The 20,514-nt window shown below is 45.3% G+C and overlaps 1 protein-coding gene across 3 annotated transcripts in view; it reads left to right on the top strand.

The window, feature by feature from the left end:
* The window catches only part of CLEC16A (C-type lectin domain containing 16A), a 654,120-nt gene that overhangs the window by 291,756 nt on the left and 341,850 nt on the right, over positions 1-20,514 (top strand). For all 3 annotated transcript variants that reach the window (XM_078663155.1, XM_078663154.1, XM_078663156.1), the window contains exon 15: positions 57-101. In XM_078663155.1, coding sequence (XP_078519281.1) covers positions 57-101 — 45 coding nt within the window. The remainder of the gene's footprint in view (positions 1-56; positions 102-20,514) is intronic.

Here is a 20,514-nt window from a genome sequence, read left to right as displayed (position 1 = left end):
AAGGAGTTCATTTTGATGATGTGTGTCATAATAAAAAGATTTCTGTTTTATTCCAGGGAGCAAGAGAAGAAAGTGTTCACCTCTTGCGTCGTTTTTACAAGGTAGGTTTTTGCAGCAAAGTTATTGGAATAGTTGTTTAATTGTTGTCTAATCTTTATTGATATAATGTAAAAGGAGTGTTTGATCAAATGTGTATGCTGATAGAGTCCTTGATTAAGATTATTTATACATCATGGCTTAACTGGATGAATTAGTCATAGCGAGCGGTGGGGTGAAGGCCACACAGAGAAGGGCTCATAAGCTTCTTAGAGTGCCTTTGATTTTTCTGATTGGCCCTGTAGTAAGTTCCATAAAGGTGGATAATGAACAGCAAATTCACAATGTTTGTATCCTGCAGTTAGAGATAAATAATTGATAGCTACAGTTTTAAGCTTGGTCTATCCTGAACAGTAGCTGTTTTCATTCTACATTACATATAGTCTGGTACTCAGCCTGAAACGGATTTGTGCAAGTCATTACACCCTAAAACCACACAAGTGTCAGAGGGATATGAGTAGGCAATGGAGCTTCTCCTTATCTTATCAAATCTGCTTTACTCTACATTTGCGAAAACTTGGAGTTGTGAAACCTGTTCCTATTGCAGTGTTAGGTGCTCCTAATCGCATTAGCCACACTTAAATTAATGACTGCACTTACAAAAGCGGGATATTTTACAAGACTTTATTGCAAAAAAAGTCAGCGAGAAAGCTGCAGGTGATAGTTATCCAAATTGATAATTTTAATAACCTAAGGGTTGAAGATTACTTCTATTGACCTTGAAACGGTTTATTTGCTTCTTAGTTACTAAAGTAGGGCCACATTCAATTTGATGTGACATTTTAGCTAGACAAAAGATTTCTGACATGTGCCAACCCCGCTTGATGCAACTGGTTTCATGATTAAGTTTTGCTAATGTGGCTCTTGAGTGCAATTCACTAATTTGTTTTACATCGATATGTATATCTAGCAGCGCTTTCTCAGAGTGCAAGTGGTGGAATATATTTTGCCCAGCACCCTTGTCTACATAACTTTACTATACATGTCCTTCAACAGGGAGGAGCGATATCTGGGTGTTAGGCCTAGCCATGGGGCAGGACCTGTTGCAGCCGCAACCCACTGAGCCACCTGAGGGTGGTCTTCAAAACAATGGGCTTTGGACTAAGGGCACAGCATCAGCTCCATGTCTGTAGTGCTCAATATGCACAGTTGTTGACCATGCATAAGTCCTTGAATATGCTGTTTTGTGTTAAATCTTTTCTGACTTTCTGTGAGACCAACGGAATGCACGTAACCAACCAGTCTCAGAGACTCCTATCCTCACACCCTGAAACTTCCGAAAGGAGCCTGAATGAGGCACGGGGATGGTCCTCCCATAACTGCTTCATCAGTCTCTTACTGGCAGATTGAACATTCATATGCACGGTCTACAATGTGCACTTTCACTTCTATCTGACTTGGCCTCCATTACCACTCATGCCCTCAATAATTCTCTGTTTGCCTGAGTGTCCCTGGTCAGATCTGGGCCAAGGCATTAGCATCGTGGACCGGTGCTTTAGTCCTGCTGTGTGACAACCCATGATGGGCGGGTACAGACTGTAAAGAAGCATGGTAGCCTATACTGGCTCATGGGCGTGCACACCATCACTGACACTCAAACATACACACACTCTTTCTCTGTTTGTTCCCGGTCACCCCAACACACAAGACTGTCTCTGAGCTCATCAAGTGAGTTCCCCTTATTAAATTCCAATTTCTTTCAACCCTCTCCCACCCCATTTCCTCAATGTCTCCGTAGAATGTTCCCCTGCTTATTAGACCTGTGATTTTTAAACTAAAATTAATTAATAGATAACACTCCCACGCCGGTCTAATAATAACATGCAGGGGGCGTGGCCTAGCGATCCAACATGGTGGACGCGTGTTAGGCGAGCTCTGCTCAGCCCATCTTCAAAATCCTTAAAATCCTGTTTTGCCAGTTGAAATTTTCCCTACCACCCCCTGTAGTAGTCAGGAACCGAACAGTGAGGAGTCGGACCCGAGGACAGACCACGACTGTAGTGAACGCTGCAGCGCAGGAGGCGTACGACCTTTGAGGGCGGGTGCGTGGCTGAGAGGCAGTGCCCAGGTGGCGCCTGCGGAGGTTGAGGACAACTGGCGCGGGCTGCTCTGATATCCCCCGCAGCCGCCGGTCTACCCAGGGCAGTGACTTGGCCCTCCGGCACAGATGAGGAACCTGAGTGGTGGCAGCGGAGGCATCCACTTTGTGGAGCAGTCCCCGGTGAGTCTCCGGTGAGTACCCTGGTGCTTCTCTCCCTCCCCCTCCCTCTTGTCTCATACTCGGTGGCTGGATCGAGCCGCAGGGGGGGGGGGGGGGGGGAGTGTGGCGGGCTTGCTGGGGGCTGGCTCCTGGTGCGAGACCTACAGCGTTCCAGACAAGCTCCAGCGGGGCCCCTGGGGCTACTCAGCGGCTAGCTCCAAGGCCTGGGGGTTGGGCAACGCGGCCCTGTCTCTTGGCTGTGGGACTGAGGTCTGTGACCCAGGGTTTGCTACGGGAGACACGGCGATGTTCTATGCCCCGAAGGGCTCCTGAGTATAGAGACTCTGTGGCTGCACCTACGTGGGAGGACGCAGCTGCCTGGATCTGCGGCTGGATTGCCTTTGTTGGATGGCAGTGGAGTATACTGGGACCGCTAGGAGCAGAGCTATAGGAGGAGCCGTAGCGGCAGCGGGTGAGACGTACTGCATGATGCGTGGCTGTGGGCGACTCGGGGGACACTACAGTAGACACTACTGCACTTGGAAATCTGGCTTGGAATAATTGGGCCCTAGTTGAATCCTCGCTCATCCTCTGGCGTGGGGTTGGGTCTTGGAGCCACGAGGGATGAAGGATGCGGTGCGGTGGTAACTCGCGCTGCCCTGACGATCGTGAACACGTGATTGTGAGGACTGGGGGGCACCCACTAGGGGGGGTGGTGGTGCTATAGTCAGTGGAAGCGGCCAGGCTGGCTTTTGGTGCAGTTTGTGCGCAAGAGGGCCCCATCCAAGCCTCTCATTTCCAGAGCTCCTGGACACAAGACAGGATCATCAGCAGCATCTGTGACAGCAAAGGGCAATGTACCATGGGCCTGGTGGGTGCTGCTCGTGTTGGGGGCCGGTCTGCGGGGCCATTGATTCTCTATTTTGAGAGCCCAGTGGTCCAAGTTACACAATGGCGAGGGACAAGGTGTACGGAGGCTCTGCCAAACAGAGCACCCTAGATCTTTATGCTGGAGCAGGAGCCCCAACAGCGGAACAGGGAGGTGCGCAGGGTGGGGTCCAACATCATGCTCCTACGGCAGGTCCTTTGTTCATGATAGCATCACCGAGGCTGAGACTAGGGTCTCGGGAGTAGAAGACTCGGTCGTTACCTTGCAAAAAAAGTTGCATTCTTTGAAACGATCACCAAGGGCCTGGCCTCGAGGGTGGAAGACGCAGAAGGCAGGGCCAGGAGGAACAACCTCCGCTTTAAGGGCACTGTTGAACCTGCCACCAAGCACTCCCTATGTTCCGCAGTTTATAGGTGTTGGCATTCTTCCAACTGATTTAGTTTGCAAACTCCGACTTCTGCCATATAGATTATGGTCCAAAGAAGAACTGTCTCCATGAAGGCTCCTTCTTGCAGAAATAATGTGCCCAAATATTTATCTGAAAATTCCTTGGACAAGGTTTGTCACGGAAATCACCTTGAAGCTTAACATAGCCGTTCTGTGGCATTCCCCTGATGATGCAGCCTCTTTTCCAAGATCCATGCTTGAAGATGGACTAAAATCTATTTTATGGGTGTTATGTGGTCACATTAGGCCCAGGCAAGAACATCTCCATTTTACATACTCATGTTTAAAGTTGACATCTTTCTTGAACATTGACAATTGACACACATTTGCTTGCATGCCTGTATGGGATAATATTCTCTGAAATTACTTTTTGTACATTTCAATTTCTTCGTTGGCATATTATGAGAGCCTTGAATATTCTGTATGAGAGCTAAATTCACTGCTCAAAACGTTTTTTGTTATTGTCCGCTCATCCTCAACACTGTAAGGAAAGAGTCAATAATGGGGACCTGAGGGGGGGCTTCGACAGGGCAACATGGGTGAAGTGTGTTATATAAACATCATCACTCCGTTATCTAGTTAGGTGCATTTCGCTGACATTATTATGGTCACCCCATGCCAGAATTTCAGCCCTGCGGAAACCTGTTTACCTCCTAAGGATGGCACCAGGCTCTACACCAAGACGGGCTCCCAGATGAAACATACCCCCAGGTAACTGGGGAGTTAGTTCACTCTCAGGGACTCTGACAGCTCCACCCACCCTAGGCACAGCAGGTTAGGGAGTGCTAGGTAGGAGCATAACTATACCTTTACTCATATTCAAACATATATTCTTTGTAACCACACATTGGTTGAACTATTCATTTTCTTTACCATTCTTGTGATGCTGATTACTCTGTTTTGTTTCCTTCTATTGATAATTGCAGCACACATATTTTAATCAAGAATCCTATTGCTTCAATTAATATTTGAAGTGCCAATTCGAGTATTTCTTGTGTTTCCCTTTGAGTCGTCAACAAAAGGACTTTAGATCTGTTTCCATGACTTCCTTAGGGAGGCAGTGTTGTCGTATTCTGAGGTTGCTCATACCACCTGTTACCTTGCTAGGTTAGGGGTACAGATGGTGCACTGTGAGTCAGTCAAGACTAAGGCCAACCTATCCTGATGGTGAGTGTGGACTTGAACAGTTTTGACATTTATGCTGTCCAAAAACATAGTTGTACTGAGAAAGTATGAACCGTATGACATGGGATGTGGAATTAAGAAAATGCAGTCAGGGCGGCTGAACAGATAGTTTTTTTTCATTTTTTATATTAATGTAGTCCAATTTTGTTTTAGCCTTTTCTAGACAAGATTACTTGGCACCCCGGCCAAGCAGTTCTTTATACATTTCTGATCTGTAATGTTGCCTATTAAAATTTTCTTCATCCTCTCGGGATCCAATTATTGCATCAGCACGTTGTCTCACCTGTAATCTGGAGGAGGAAACTCTACTTCATTTCTTCTTCTTTTACAAAGCCTATGTCTCCCCCCCGTAAGAAGTGGATCAAACCCATGTGTATCTTGTTAGACATAAGGAGAATAGAACATGCATTGAGAATGAGAACGGACACTGACGAGAAGATCTACATTAGTGTCAGCAACTTCCTATTCTCTGCATAGATTATTCACAAGAAAGCCCTTGCTTTGAGGTTGAATTTTGACATAGTATGATTATAATGGCGGTCTACAAACTTCTGTAACAAAATGTTGCTTTGCACTTCTTTATTTATTTATTTATTTATTTAATGCAATTTTTAAAGCGCGCAAATACCCATACGGGTGTCTCGGCGCTATCGTTACAGAACTCACTTCTTAAGTTGATGGGGGATTAGGCAGAGAACAGCCATGTTTTAAGGCTCTTTCTGAACTTGAACAGTCATAGTCCTGACTTAGTAAGATGATACAGGCATGCTTTAATTTTTGGTGCTACTAACGGGCTGCTGCTAAGCACTTTGAGATTTTTTGCTATTGTATCATGACCACTTGTTCATTTTATCAGATGGTAATTACTTTTTAGTTGCTTGATGAAATATCCTCCATATCTGATATGCATTGTGCATTGTTTAAATGTTATTTTAATACTGTTTATTGGATTTTGATGCTAATGATTTTATAGGTGGATGTGCTTTTAGTATGATTTATGCGGTTTTAAGGATTTTCGAATCTGGGATAGACTTTTTTTGATGATGATAGGATATCTGAGTGAGCTCAATGCTTGCCGATGACAAAAGTAGGGATGTGAAAGTTTTTGAGTCTTGCACAGTCAGTATATGGAGTACTATAAATTGGTTAATAGTAACATATTTTATTTACAATAGTTTTAAACTGCAGAGGTGCTGTACGAAGGGCAATATAAAAAAACAAATCATAAAAACTATGTTTTAAATATTTAATGGATGGGCAAAAGTTCTATTGTTGAGAATTTACTTATCACCTATGGCAAAGCACTTTCATTGATTGCAGTTTTTACCTCTTCATATCTACTTCATGTGTGCTATTTCCTACCACTCAAAGCAATACCGTTGTGCAAATTAAGTGTAAAATATAAACACTACATAATCTGGATAAAACAGAAGCCACAGCAGTTGGGGAACTGCCAAAAAAGTGTGAAGTATTGAACAGCAAAGTTGGCTATTCTGATGGATGCGATAACGAGTTTGCCCTAAGTTGGCAGGGTATGCCCAGACGTGGGTCCCTTGCTCACTTAGCCACTGGATTCAAGCTAGCCTGGCTGATGACGGCTGATTAGCCAGAAACCGGTCCCAGGATGCTTGTTTCCGGTCCATGGAAGACATGGCTTGGCAGTTCGGGCTGGACTGTTCCCATGAGGCACAGGGTCAGACTGATTTGCATATGACCATGTCTGAACTGGGGTGGCTGAGTGAGCTAAAGAATGATGATGGATTAAACCCAGATCAGTTGACTGGGGGCGAGTGCTTGCAATGTTCAGCACTCCGTCCATCATCCCCTTTGGTTTTGCTTTATTCTGATGGATCCTTCTACCTGCAGATTCATCACCTGCAGAACAATCCCAGGTGTCAAACTAGATCTGGAACACATCAAAGCAACAATGTTGTGGGTAGAGGGCTCTGAACTTAATAGTTGCCAGAAGTGACATCAGGCGGCTTCACCAAGTTTGTCAAGTAATTCCGATAATGACCTAGATATAACACCTGAAGTAACACCCAGTCTTGAACAAGTGCTCCCATATCAATATGTCATGGCCATCTAGGCACGTTCCTAGGTAAATCATCAAAAAAGTGTAGTCCGATTAGGCGTTTACTCGTCTCTCATTTTCCTAGATATGTCAAGGACCCGTAATTTTTGTACCACATTCCTGAAATTATGTCAGAGGTTTTCATCCCTGTCAATATTTAGTATTTAAGGGCCACCACTCGATCCCTTGACTAGAGAGGTGCTTCGCCCCAGATGATTCTGTAAGATACTGTGTAAGACGATATTGACTATTGCCTGCTCTTAGAGATGATGATGCATCTTGCCTGACACTGAGAAGAGCCGGGTACCGGAGGGAGGCTGCTACTGCAGCGCATGTTTGCCTTTTGCAGGTAATGCTTCCTCAGCGGCTCTTCCGAAAATGACAGCCCGAGCTGTCAGCAAGGTATGTGTTGCGCCACTTCTCTCTACAAAACTGTAGACATCAAGTAAGTCTACGACATGCTCTCCAAGGATAGCGCATAAACATAGGTTTTAGGGTGTTAGGCTTTTAGATGACATTATAATCATGTTAGAAATGTTTATTCTATTTTTGCTGTTTGCAATGTGTCTTCTTGCTGTTTTTATGCTATTCTGTATGATTATTTTAGATGTGTTAAGGAACAGTTTCGCCCTGTTGTATACATTTCTGTTCTTCTTAGTGATGTTTCATTGGTAGTGTAAAGAAAGAAAATGGTTTATTGCCACCACAGTGCCCCAATCCCGTTCTAGGGATTGTTATTAACCCAAAATCATGGCTTCACTGTAACTATGGATTGGGTGGGGTTCAGTGGGACAACAAATAACCTGTATTTCACATTCAGCATTGGTACATTGAACCAAGTTCCCTTGTGTCTCCTGTGGGTGGAAAGCAAAGTTTGTAGCTTAGGCAACAGAAAGTACACATATTTAGTGCAAAATTAAAACAATATACACACCAAAATGTATCAACCAAACCAGATTTCCAATGAAAACAAATACAAAAATAAGGACCGGAAAATATTAGAAAACATGGTGAAAAAATACATCATAAATAGATAACACTGACAAAAGGCATCACCCTGTGGTGAAAATCCATATATGTATAATATAAATGCATATACAACCCTTGTAAGAATTAATCACATTTTTAAAACGTTATTGAATACATTTTTTATACCTTCAAAGAATCTAAAGTACTGATGTTTCAAAATGTTGCTCACTCATCATCAAGGTAAGAGACTTTCCTTTCTCATAGGTAAACATTCTAAAAGAAATGCACGGGTTATATTAAACTACACCATCCCTCGGAGACAGTGCCCAAATAACCTTATTAGCCAAGGAGGTCATCATTCTAATTACCTGGTTATTTTAACATAATCATGGTTCCTAATGCAAAGTTTTGACGTGGATTTGCTAAATCATTCAATAATCTAGAGAAAAAAAGCAAAAACCAACATATCCCTTGTCTTTCTTAAATACAGTATACTAGAAAATAAAAGTTCCAACTCAATAGCAAAGGCATCTTGAGTAATCACAAAATGAGATCCAGAATAGGAAATAAACAGAATGAAGCAATAATCAGCCCTATTTTATCAGAATACTCCTTAGCTCTCAAAACACTTTTCAGATTAAAGATACCAAAATAGTTGTCATTGTTTCTGCTGAAACTGTTTAAAATATCATCCCATCCCCTTCTAGAACGTACATTACACAACTGAAAGCCTATAGACTCCCTACAAGTACTGGCTTTTCCTAATCAAATGAATTCAGATATTATGGGACGAAATGCAAGTTTCTCCGACAAAATGCTTCCATGCCTCTGCCCAAAACTAATTCAAAACAGAAGTCAGTTCAGTAAGCTTTATTCGATTATAAAAACAATCATAAAAGCACAAAAACATTTAAGACATATACAGTACATTATATGAGGTAGCAGCAATCAGGACAACAAGTGTTAAAATAGGATACTCGTTGTAGCAGCAATTGATTTTAGGATATAAGTTGCAGTAAAAAAACAGATATCCGGCTCATGTAATAAAAACAGAAGATTCATAGCAGTATTTACAGATAGAATGCCGCATTTTTTAAAAAGAGGTTTAAGAAAAGCAATGCGGAAGTGCAAATATAAATTACAAATGAGAAGAAAGTGCATAGTGCTCTGTTTTGTGACTCCGTCACATGGACATGGGACAGTGGGATACAATGCCTAGTCTCATTCTAGTCAGTACAAACCGGTGTGATGTTCTGGTAACCGTGGTTAGATATTGTTGAAAACCAACGGTATCCACATGAAAAGTATAAAACTTATATATTATACGTTGATAACTGCCCACTTGTACGTTTACGGTCAGAAGCTTTCTTCCTGAAGTAAGTGTGTTTAATTTCACTCTTTGATATATCAGTAGCACTACTAGGATCTTCCATAATATTTATATTAAGTATATCCTTGAAAGTTGATACTACATATTTGAGCCATGGGATCTGTAAGCATTTGTCCAGACGGAGGCAGTCATTAATAATACTTCTATTAAAAGTCATTTCATCCTTCAACCATATAGATCTCCAGACCATCAGGGGTCTTAGCCCAATTAAATCTGTCAGATGTTCCAACCCCACCTCATTATGTATGAGTTCGGTGGAGGCCGACATAGGTAAATTGAGTAACCTTTTTAAAAACCTATTTTCCTCTATTTGAAGATCTACATGGTGACAGTAGCCCCAGACCCCAGCTCCGTAAAGCGATATCGACACGCATCTCAATTGATAGATATGTAGCATATCATGGATACGGCGATTCCCCAAGTTTGGCCGCACATTTAAAAACCCCAAATGCACTTTGGCCATTTTAGCCCTAACATTGGTTACCTCCTGTGTCCACATTCCGTTACTGGAGAAAGTTATACCCAGGTAACAGAATTTCTCTACTGATGAGATTTTTTGGTGGTCTAAATAAAAGGATTGTGTTTTTCCTGCTCTGTTGCCACAGATCATAGCATAGGTTTTAGTTTTATTTATCTGCAGCTTTCTGCCCTTAATAAAATCTGAGAACTTATCCATAAGTCTCTGAAGGCCTACTGGTGTCCTAGAAAGAAGTACTGCGTCATCCGCGTATAGCAGTACCGGTACATCAAGGCCCTCCGCCTGTGGTGCGTCACATTTAACCATTTTAAGTTCAGCATCAATGGCATTAATAAAGAGGGTAAAAAGAAGAGGCGCGAGAACGCAGCCTTGTCTAATGCCTAGATTAACCTTGAGTTTAGCTGTGCATTCTCCGGCTTGTCCACAACGCACACGGGCAGATAATTTAGTATATAGTCTAGCCAAAAAGAAAATAATAGGTTCTGGGGCTCCTAGACCCAATAAAATCTGCCATAGTAGGGCGTGGTCTACTAGGTCGAATGCACTACTTAGGTCTGTAAAGCAAAGGTATAAAGATCCTTGCTTTGCAGGCGTATATTTCCCTATTAAAAGGTCTAAGTTAATGCATTGTTCCATGGTCCCTTGCCCTTTCCTGAACCCATATTGTGACTGAGCCAGAATCTTATTATCCACAGCCCATTCTTCTAGTCTAACTAGCAAGACCCTGCTCATGATCTTGAATGATGAGTCTAGAAGAGAGATAGGTCGATATTTTTTGGCTACAGATCTGCTTCCCTTTTTAAATATGGGAATGTTTGTGGACTCGCCCCAGGTTAATGGCGGATTTTCCATTACAGCAGCATTAAAAACTCTGGTCAGTACTGGTCCCCCGAGTGCCGGTTCGGCTTTATATAAGTCGACTGGCACACCATCTGGCCCTGGTGCTTTCCACCATTACTACTACTAATACCGTATTCTACCTCTGAGAGTGTGATGTTAAGTGGGAGAGTCGGCCAAATGTCTGCGTCCCCATTAGTTTCCCCTGGGTCAAAAATGCTGGTAAAATGCGCAACCCATGCTTCCTCACCAACATGGGATGTTAAATCAGGGGCGTCCTCATTTTTAATAAAAGGGGAGTTAACTGTATCCCAAAACAACTTGGTATTAGATATCTCTACTGCCATAGTCAGTTTATCCCATGCTTCTTCCTGTAACTCCTTCTTCCTTCGCTTTAACTGTTCTTTATATACAGATCTCCGGTTGGTAACGATTGTCCTGTCCCTCGGTCTACTTGACAAGGCTTGCTTTAGCTGCAACAGGGATTGCGTACAGGCATGATCAAACCACCCTTTATTCTGCACTGACCTATTCACCTTAGTTACAGTCAGGATGTTATAAATTTTAACTTTAATCCTACTAATGCATTCTATAGTATGCAAGGAGTCAACATTGGAGTCCAGACAGTCATATAACTCAGCTTGACATGCCGTGACAATTCTTTTTAAAAAATGGTCCGAATTTCCCCCTTTCCACTTACTCCTTGGACCATTCGGTCTACATGGGATAATATCATCTACCGTTACTTGGGGAATCTGACTTCTAGAGCCCCAAATACAAAGTGTTAGAACAATACAGTTATGATCACTAATGGCCAAATCTATTATCTCTGGAGTGGTACAGTATGCACTAATATTTGTCGAGGTCAACAGGTGATCAATAATAGTACAAGCTTTCCTGCCTGTGAAGGTCGGTACAGAATTACCATCCCCATCTTTGGCACACTGCAATGCCTCCATATCAAATTTGGCCATTCAAGACCTCTCCGTAGGTGGTATGCAAAAAGTGAACACATTCGTCACCTAAATCATTATTAAACCCACAGACCTTCGTTAAAGAAAGGGGACACATTGATATATTAAAATCACCCCCCCCCCCCCCAATAAAATCAAAATTAATATGATTATCGGAACACAATTTATCTAGTACATTCTCTAATTCAGTAACCACTTTATGTCGCGTGGAATAAAACAGATTGTTGTAGAAGTTAATTAGCAGGACATTGCGACCATTTTTGTCTTGTTTCCGGTCCAGGGAAGGCATGGCTTGGCAGTTCGGGCTGGACTGTTCCCATGAGGCACAGGGTCAGACTGATTTGCATATGGCCATGTCTGAACTGGGGTGGCAGAGTGGGCTAAAGAACGGTGATGGATTAAACCCAGATCTGTTGACTGGGTGTGAGTGTTTGATTGGTTCAGATGGCTCCGTCCATCACTACCCACTTTTGTACCGCTTTGTCGCCATAAGTTGGCAGGGTATGCTCAGACGTGAGTCCTTTGCTCAGTTTGCCACTGGATTCAAGCAAGCCTGGCTGAAGACGGCTGGAATGCCAGAAACCGGTCCTAGGAAGCTTGTTTCCGGTCCAGGGAAGGCATGGCTTGGAAGTTCGGGCTGGACTGTTCCCATGAGGCACAGGGTCAGACTGATTTGCATATGGCCATGTCTGAACTGGGGTGGCAGAGTGGGCTAAAGAACGGTGATGGATTAAACCCAGATCTGTTGACTGGGTGTGAGTGTTTGATTGGTTCAGATGCTCCGTCCATCACCACCCACTTTTGTACCGCATTTTTGTGTTGTAGCCACAGAACTTGGGAATGGCAACCAACCATTTTATACAGTTTTACTTCCAATGGCAATTTAACGGACAGGAGTATTAAGAGTCCTCCTTTAGCCCTGCCTGCGACAGATTCCATGGCAGGTAGGTTAAATGAGACATACCCATCAAAGTTGATATTCTCCGTACACCATGTCTCCTGGAAGCATAACATTTCGTGGCTATTAACAAATTCCTTCCAGCCTAAGGAATCTACCTTCCTACACCACCCGGCAATATTCCAGATAATAAGGCTAAATCCGCTACCGTTACCATATACTCCTGCCCTAAGGTCAACTACTTCACGCAGCCGGGATTTCACAACACCGGTTTCCTTTGGTGTGCCAACCACTTCATTAGGTGGACAATTTGCATGGCTATCAAGATCTATATCTAGTGTATTGCCTTGTTTAGACTCTTCTATTACCCCGTTGTCCCCTGTGCTGGGATCAACCTGGATAGGGTTGTCCGACTGTCTTGCGTCCCCTAGAGAAATCATACTTTCTTGCTCCACCATACATATGCTATGGCGGTCAGGGTGATGTCAATCTTTCTCCAGTATTAGGGGTGTCTTTCATAGATTCACATGCTTGAATATTCCCCGTCGTCGAAGTGGGAGTCCCACGGTACATAAAAATAGCAATATTGCTAATATAACATAAATGATAATATCATAGAGTAATAAAAATAGAGATAATACACTGTAAAACCTCTAAATGGTAACTTCCATAGGAAGACATTACAAGAGAAAAAACTCATTTGTAACATATCAGTGTCATTATGTTGGTCCAAACTGCAGCCAATCAGGCTCAAGCACCCTCTAGAACCTTCTCCTCAGAAGCTCAAGCCCTCAGATTTTCTACCGCACGTCGTGTGAAGGGAGTCTCCCTGAGCTCTGCTCAGTTTTCTTCAGAGTTTGTCTCTTCAACTTATTTTTTCCAGAATGTCAAGTAAGAAGTCTTTGTTTCGAGCTTGCTCTTCATGTGGGAAACTACGGTTGTTTGAGAAGGACCCCCACCAAAAGTGTATTTACTGCCTGTACCCTGACCACAAGGTGGATGAATGTAAATTCTGTAGAGCTCTTCCTTCTAAGACTCTCAGAGACAGGGAAGTTCGTCTTCTTATATGGTTGAAGCGCCTCCAAGATAAAGAAGATGTTCTGTCAGACGCAGTAAGTCTTCAGTCAGGCTGTTCCACTGTCCCTTCCAAGCGTGGGAGTGTTCAAGACTTGCCTTCTCCTTTTCTTCAGAAAAAGAAAAAGCTGGCTTTGCCTGTGGCACAATCTTCAAGTTCTATGCCTTCTGTGTCAACGCCCACGAGACCTGGCTCTCAGGCATCTTGTCCAGGCTCTATCAGTATTCTGACAGTCTTGACTCCCAGGTCGTCGACGGGCTCGTCGACGACCGTTCCGTCCACAAGATTGGCTTTGATGTCTTCGTCGACGACCTCTGTGACGACGACGTCTGCTTCCTCGTCGTCGACGACGGTGATGTCGACGTCCTCAGCGTCGGCGAGAGCTACTACAATCCCGTCGACGATCCCTATTGTCTCGTCGGCGACGAAGTTGCCGTCGACGAAGAAAACCTCTTCGACGTCGAAGGATTCATCGTCGACGAAGGTCCCGTCGACGTCAGCCTCTCCGTCGACCACCTCGTCGACGTCGACATCGTCGACGAAGAAGGCAACGATGGTTTCGACGACGAGAGCCCCGTCGACGTCGAGTGCTCCGTCGACCAGCTCCACGACGACGGCGTCGTCGTCGAAGAAAGCGACGAAGGTACCGTCGACGAAGGTACCGTCGACGACGGTGCCGTCGACGACATTATCGTCGACGAAGATACCGTCGACGAAGACACCGTCGACGAGGCTGCCGTCTCCTCAGATCCCAGCAAAGAAGACTCCGTCGACGCACGTTCCGTCGACGACGATACCGTCGACGACGAATCCCTCAGTGGGCCCTACCTCGTCGACGATGGCGATTTCCTCAGCGGCATGTTCAGGATCCTCGTCAGGATTGGGTTCTTTTGCCACCATGCCTCTGGTACCACTGCCTTCCTTGACCTCTGGCAGGGATTCTTCTCTGCAGTTGCCACCTCCTGATCTCCAATTACCCTCACCTTTGATGGCAACTGATCACGAGACTGGATCTATGGGGGACGATGATGACGATGAAGCTCACAGTCCATCGGAGTTAATCATAAAATGTCAAGACTCCAGTTCTGACCAGGAGGAGGTGGAGGAAGTGGTCCAACCGGATGACCAATTGGTCCAGTTTCCTATGGCATCTTTCCCAGTTTCTTTGTTTTCAAACCTCCAGCATATGCTGGATGACTACAACCGAAGGTTTCCGCCTACCCCTCAGGGTACTCCAAGCCACGCTCCTGCGGAGGACTCCGGCCCTGCCACCCATCCGCAGTCTTTGGAGCAGCCTGCTTTGCCAGAGCTTCCCCGCCCTCACCCCCCTCTTATTCCGCAACCTGGTGCGCACGGGGTGGATGAGTCGGACAGTGAAGAAGGAGAATTACACCAGGATACTGACGATGAGCAAGATCCAGATATGGTGGATTACGACGACTATCGGATACAGACACCTTCTCCGCAACAGCCAGAGGCAGGTGATTCGCCTTCCATTGATACAGCAAGCTTCCATGTGCTGATGAATAAAGCGGCGGACCGCTTTAAATTGCCAAGAGAACAGCGGCAAGAAGATTGCTTTCTCTACGATTTCAAAAACAAACCATACAAACAAATTCACACCATACCAATCATAGAATTTGTATGGAAAGAAGGGATGAGGATTATGAATTCTCCAAACTCCTTGCCGGCACAAGTCCCTCGCCTGGAAAGGAAGTACAAGGCTCCTGCAGGTTCTCCTGCTTGTTTGCTGTCGCATCCCAAACCAGACTCGGTTGTCACACAGGCGGCACAGCGACGATCCCGCAATCCGGCGACTCCTCTCACTACTCCACCGGATAGAGAGGGTCGACGTTTGGACGCCATTGGGAAGAAATTTTCCACCATGTCCTCTACGTCTGTACGCGCTGGAAATGCATTGGCCATTCTAGGTCGTTTCGACAGGCAGATGTGGTCTGACATTTCCGCATTCGTTTCACTAATTCCAGAAGCGTCCAGAGCGGAAGCCCAGCAAGTTCTCCAGGATGGCATGAGGGCGTCAGAGGAAATGATTGACTGTGCGATTGATGTGGCGAGTACGGGATTTCGCATCCTCGCCAGTGCTGCGGCTCTCCGCCGCCAGGGCTGGCTTAAATCCACTTCTTTCCGACAAGATGTCCAGTCGAAGATACTCGACATGCCCTATGACGGTGAATCTCTTTTTGGCGCTCACATTGACGAGGCACTTGAGTCAATTAAAAAGGACACCGATACAGCAAAATCGCTAGTCTCTTTACAATTTAAGAAGCAGCCCTTTCGTGGCGCCCGTGGAAGAGGTTCGTCTTCCACAACTTTTCGAGGAGGACACACTCAGTACCGCCAATTCAACCAAGGCAATCAACGTTACTCCTCCCAGCAGTCTACTCGCCAAAATCAGTCAAGACCCTATAAAGGAAAACCTACTTATAGGGGTGCCAACAACAAACGCCAGTGACTCTCATGTCACACAAGGAGTTGGAGGGAGAATCTCGCAGTTTTATTCCCAATGGTCTCTGATAACATCGGACCAATGGGTATTGGACATTGTTCGCAAGGGTCATGCCTTGGAGTTCACAGAGATTCCTCCTCATTCTCCGCCATCAGGCCCGCCACCTCCCCATTTGCTAGAATTGCAACATCAAGTTCGTCTTCTCATACTAAAAGGTGCAGTCGAAGTGGTTCCTATATCACAACAAGGGACAGGTTTCTACTCACGTTTTTTCCTCATTGCCAAGAAGACGGGAGAGTGGCGGCCTATACTGGATTTGAGGGCGCTCAATTTCTTTCTAAAACAGCAGTCTTTCCGCATGCTCACATTGTCAGAAGTCTTGCGGCTTCTCTGCAGCGGAGATTTTCTGTCCACGATAGATCTGCAAGACGCCTATTTTCATGTGCCGATTCTGCAACAACATCGCCAATTCCTGAGGTTCAAGGTGGGCACTGTCCATTACCAATTCAAGGTGCTGCCTTTCGGCCTGCGTTCAGCGCCTCGTGTTTTCACGAAGGTCCTGGCCCCAGTCATGGCTTATCTACGTCTTCAAGGAGTGCAGATTTTTCCTTATCTGGACGATTGCCTCCTGAAATCTCCGTCTCCTCTTCAGCTGGCTCACGACACAAGTCTCTGCCTGCGGACTTTCGAGTCACTGGGGTTGACCATCAACGTGGACAAGTCACACTTAACACCATCACAAAGGAGGAACTTCCTGGGTGCCATTCTCGACACGGAATTATCAAAAGCCTTCGTTTCCCAAGAACGACAGGTGAAAATAGTACGTCTGGTCACCCTCATCCGTTCAAAACAGTCAGTTTCTGTGCGCATGTTGAAGTCCTTTCTGGGGATGGCGTCGTCCTGCATCGCTCTACTCCCGAATTGCAGGCTCCGCACTCGCCCTATTCAGGAGGAACTAGACCTGCAATGGCGCCAAGTGTCAGGATCCTTCAACGATCTAGTGAGAGTCTCGTCTCGCATGAAAGACAGTCTCCTTTGGTGGAGAGAACCATCCAACCTAAACGAAGGAGTTTCCTTTCTGGCCCTTCCTCCGGATCTAACACTGACCACAGATGCATCCATGGAGGGTTGGGGAGCTCATCTCCTAGACCTTTCAATCAAAGGAAAGTGGACTCCGTCACAACGAACATGGCATATCAACAGATTGGAGCTGCTGGCGATCTTCCTTGCTCTCAGATCTTTTCTGCCAGTAGTGCAAGGAGAGTCCGTGCTGGTTCAAACGGACAACACAACCAGCATGCACTACATGAACAAACAGGGCGGCACAAGATCTCAGCCCTTGTCTCGGCTAGCTCAGAAGATCTGGAACTGGGCTCTTCGCCATCGAATCTCCCTGACGGCGGTCCATCTGCCGGGGGTTTCAAACATACTAGCGGATTCGTTGAGCAGGTCCACATCATCGACCCACGAGTGGGAGCTTCATCAAGAGACTCTGGACATGGTGTTCCGCCGATGGGGTCGTCCCCTGATGGACCTTTTTGCCACTCCACTGAATCGGAAGTGCCCCGCCTTTGCGAGCTGGCATCCTCATCCGGGGTCCAGCGGCAACGCCCTTCTCATGGACTGGAGCGGCCTGTTCGCCTATGCATTTCCTCCCATACCATTGGTGCCGAGGACGTTGTGGAAGATGCGCAGGCAACCCTGCCACTTGATACTGATCGCACCTCGTTGGCCCAGACAGGCTTGGTTCTCAGAACTTCTTCTGTTGTCCCAATGCACGCCCATTCGTCTACATCCACGTCCGGACCTTCTGTCCATGGACGAGGGCCAAGTCTGCCATCCAGACCCGACCACTCTTCAGTTATGGGCATGGAACCTGAATACCTCGAATTCGCGAACTTAGAGATGCCCCAAGAATGCAGAGAGATTCTAGCTTCTGCTAGAGCTTCCTCAACTGTTCAAACGTACAAACTAAAGTGGAAACGGTTTTGCCATTGGTGCGCAGAAGCAAATGTCCATCCACTCACTTCTGCCCCGGAACAGCTGTTGCCTTTCTTTCTAAGCCTTGCTCAGTCTGGCCTCTCTCATGCCACCTTGAGGGTCTTTCTGGCAGCTATTTCACGTTTCAGGCATGATGGCTCAACCTCTCTCTGCTCATCCAGAATTATCAGACAATTCTTTAAAGGTCTCTTCAGGAAGTTTCCTCCTATCAGACGCCCGCCTCCGGCATGGCAACTCAATGTGGTATTGTCACAGCTCATGAAGCCTCCTTTTGAGCCAATCCACAGAGCAGACAACAAATTTCTTACCTGGAAGGTCGTTTTGCTTTTGGCCCTAACATCTTCTCGCCGTGTGAGCGATCTTCATGCTTTCACAATCAAGCCTCCTTATTTGCAATTCAAAACCGATGGAGTATCTCTTCGTACCAATCCCTTTTTTTTGCCAAAAGTGCCTACAGATTTCCATCTGAACGAACCTGTCTTCTTGAAGACTTTCTTCCCGAATCCACAGTCACCGGCAGAACAACGCCTTCATTCCTTAGACATCAGTCGTTGTCTAAAGTTTTACATTTCAAGAACTGCCCCTTTCCGCAAATCAGATCAACTTTTTGTAGCATATGGAAGAATGCGAAGGGGACATTCAGTGACAAAACAAACACTTGCAAGATGGCTCTCAGCAGCCATATCCTACTGTCACCAACAAGCTGGCAAGCCTTTACAGTGTCCTGTGAAGGCACATTCGACGAGAGCGATGGCGTCTTCCACCGCCTTGTTTGCCGGAGTGCCTCTACACCAGATTTGCCGGGCGGCAACGTGGTCGAATAGGCACACCTTTACCAGACATTACTGTTTGGATTCCATCAATGAGGCGGATACCGCAGTGGGGCAAGCAGTGCTTCGCCATCTCTTTAAATAAGGTGAGCCTCTGTTCCCTCCTCCTTTTTCTTCTGTGATTGCTATATGCTTTTAAGCTATGTGTTTACTTCTTGTGAAGATGCTTGCAATCCCAGTGCTAAGGAGTTACTGCTATCTATTCTATTCAAGCATGTGAATCTATGAAAGACACCCCTAATACTGGAGAAGAACTATCGTTACTTACCTGTAAACAGGTGGTTCTCCAGTATTGGTGTCTTTCATAGATTCACATGCGACCCACCCTTCCTCCCCTCAGAGGCTCTCTTCTCCTCATACGCTATTATTACTAGTGCTACGAAAATCTGAGGGCTTGAGCTTCTGAGGAGAAGGTTCTAGAGGGTGCTTGAGCCTGATTGGCTGCAGTTTGGACCAACATAATGACACTGATATGTTACAAATGAGTTTTTTCTCTTGTAATGTCTTCCTATGGAAGTTACCATTTAGAGGTTTTACAGTGTATTATCTCTATTTTTATTACTCTATGATATTATCATTTATGTTATATTAGCAATATTGCTATTTTTATGTACCGTGGGACTCCCACTTCGACGACGGGGAATATTCAAGCATGTGAATCTATGAAAGACACCAATACTGGAGAACCACCTGTTTACAGGTAAGTAACGATAGTTCATCTCCTCTAGTGATGTCAGTGGGAGATATCTATTAGATGTTGGGACAGCGGGGTAATGTGGTTCCGGGATATGGTGGTTTGGCGTCTTCCGGTTCCATTCTTGTACCATAGAACTATTGGCTTTTAGATGTCTGTAAAAGTATCCCAGCGGTAGCAAAGAGACACTTCCACCATTAGGGGGCCGGGTAGGACTTTTCTCTAGGGCTATTCGTGCGTAGTGGGGATTTTTAAAATTAATAATTATGCAGCCCCCCCTTAAAGGATTTATTTGATGGGCCAATCCAATTTACTCTCCTAGTTGTAAGGATCTGGTCCGCACAAGCTATGGGGAAACCACTGTTGCGGTGGACCCAATCTACAACCTTGTTTTTGAGTGAGTCATGCGATTCTATAGTATCAGGAGTAAGTGGGGGGACATTCGCCAATGCAGTTACACACGGGCAGCATGCTGGAGGGAGGTCAATTGTCCTGGATCTTATGACCTTCTGCGGGTCTTTACCTGAATTATTTATATCTACTTGTTTTGTCTCTTTATTTCTCACCAGAAGACTGCTTCCTGTTGCTACCTTACGCTGTTCCTTAGTAATTTGGGCATTACTAATAATTTGTAAATCTTGAGTCGGGTTGTTAGATTGTCCCACCCCTTCTGTTAATGTACCGGAACCTTCCTTGCCTTGGGCAGATATATGTCCATGTGGGCAAACTGAATTATCAGCACTAATTACTAGCTTACTTTTCCCCAGCGTTCTAATTACATCCTGTAATCTACACACTTCTGTTTTAAGTTCCTCTATTCTATCCTCAAGGGGCTTTATGTGTGTTACCAGGGAGCTTGTTACTTTATCAACGATCATATTAACCTGCTCACTGGTAAGGGTACCTGGTATCATTTGTACTTCCACTGGGAATGTATGTGTGGATACATTAGAACCTTTTTTTGCAGGTCCCTGCTTTGGTAGTTTTGGCTGAACCCTCCTACCATTTCG

Source organism: Lissotriton helveticus, chromosome 10, assembly GCF_964261635.1.
Source record: "Lissotriton helveticus chromosome 10, aLisHel1.1, whole genome shotgun sequence".
In the NCBI taxonomy this organism is placed as follows: domain Eukaryota; kingdom Metazoa; phylum Chordata; class Amphibia; order Caudata; family Salamandridae; genus Lissotriton; species Lissotriton helveticus.
This window is presented reverse-complemented; position numbering and strand designations above follow the sequence as displayed.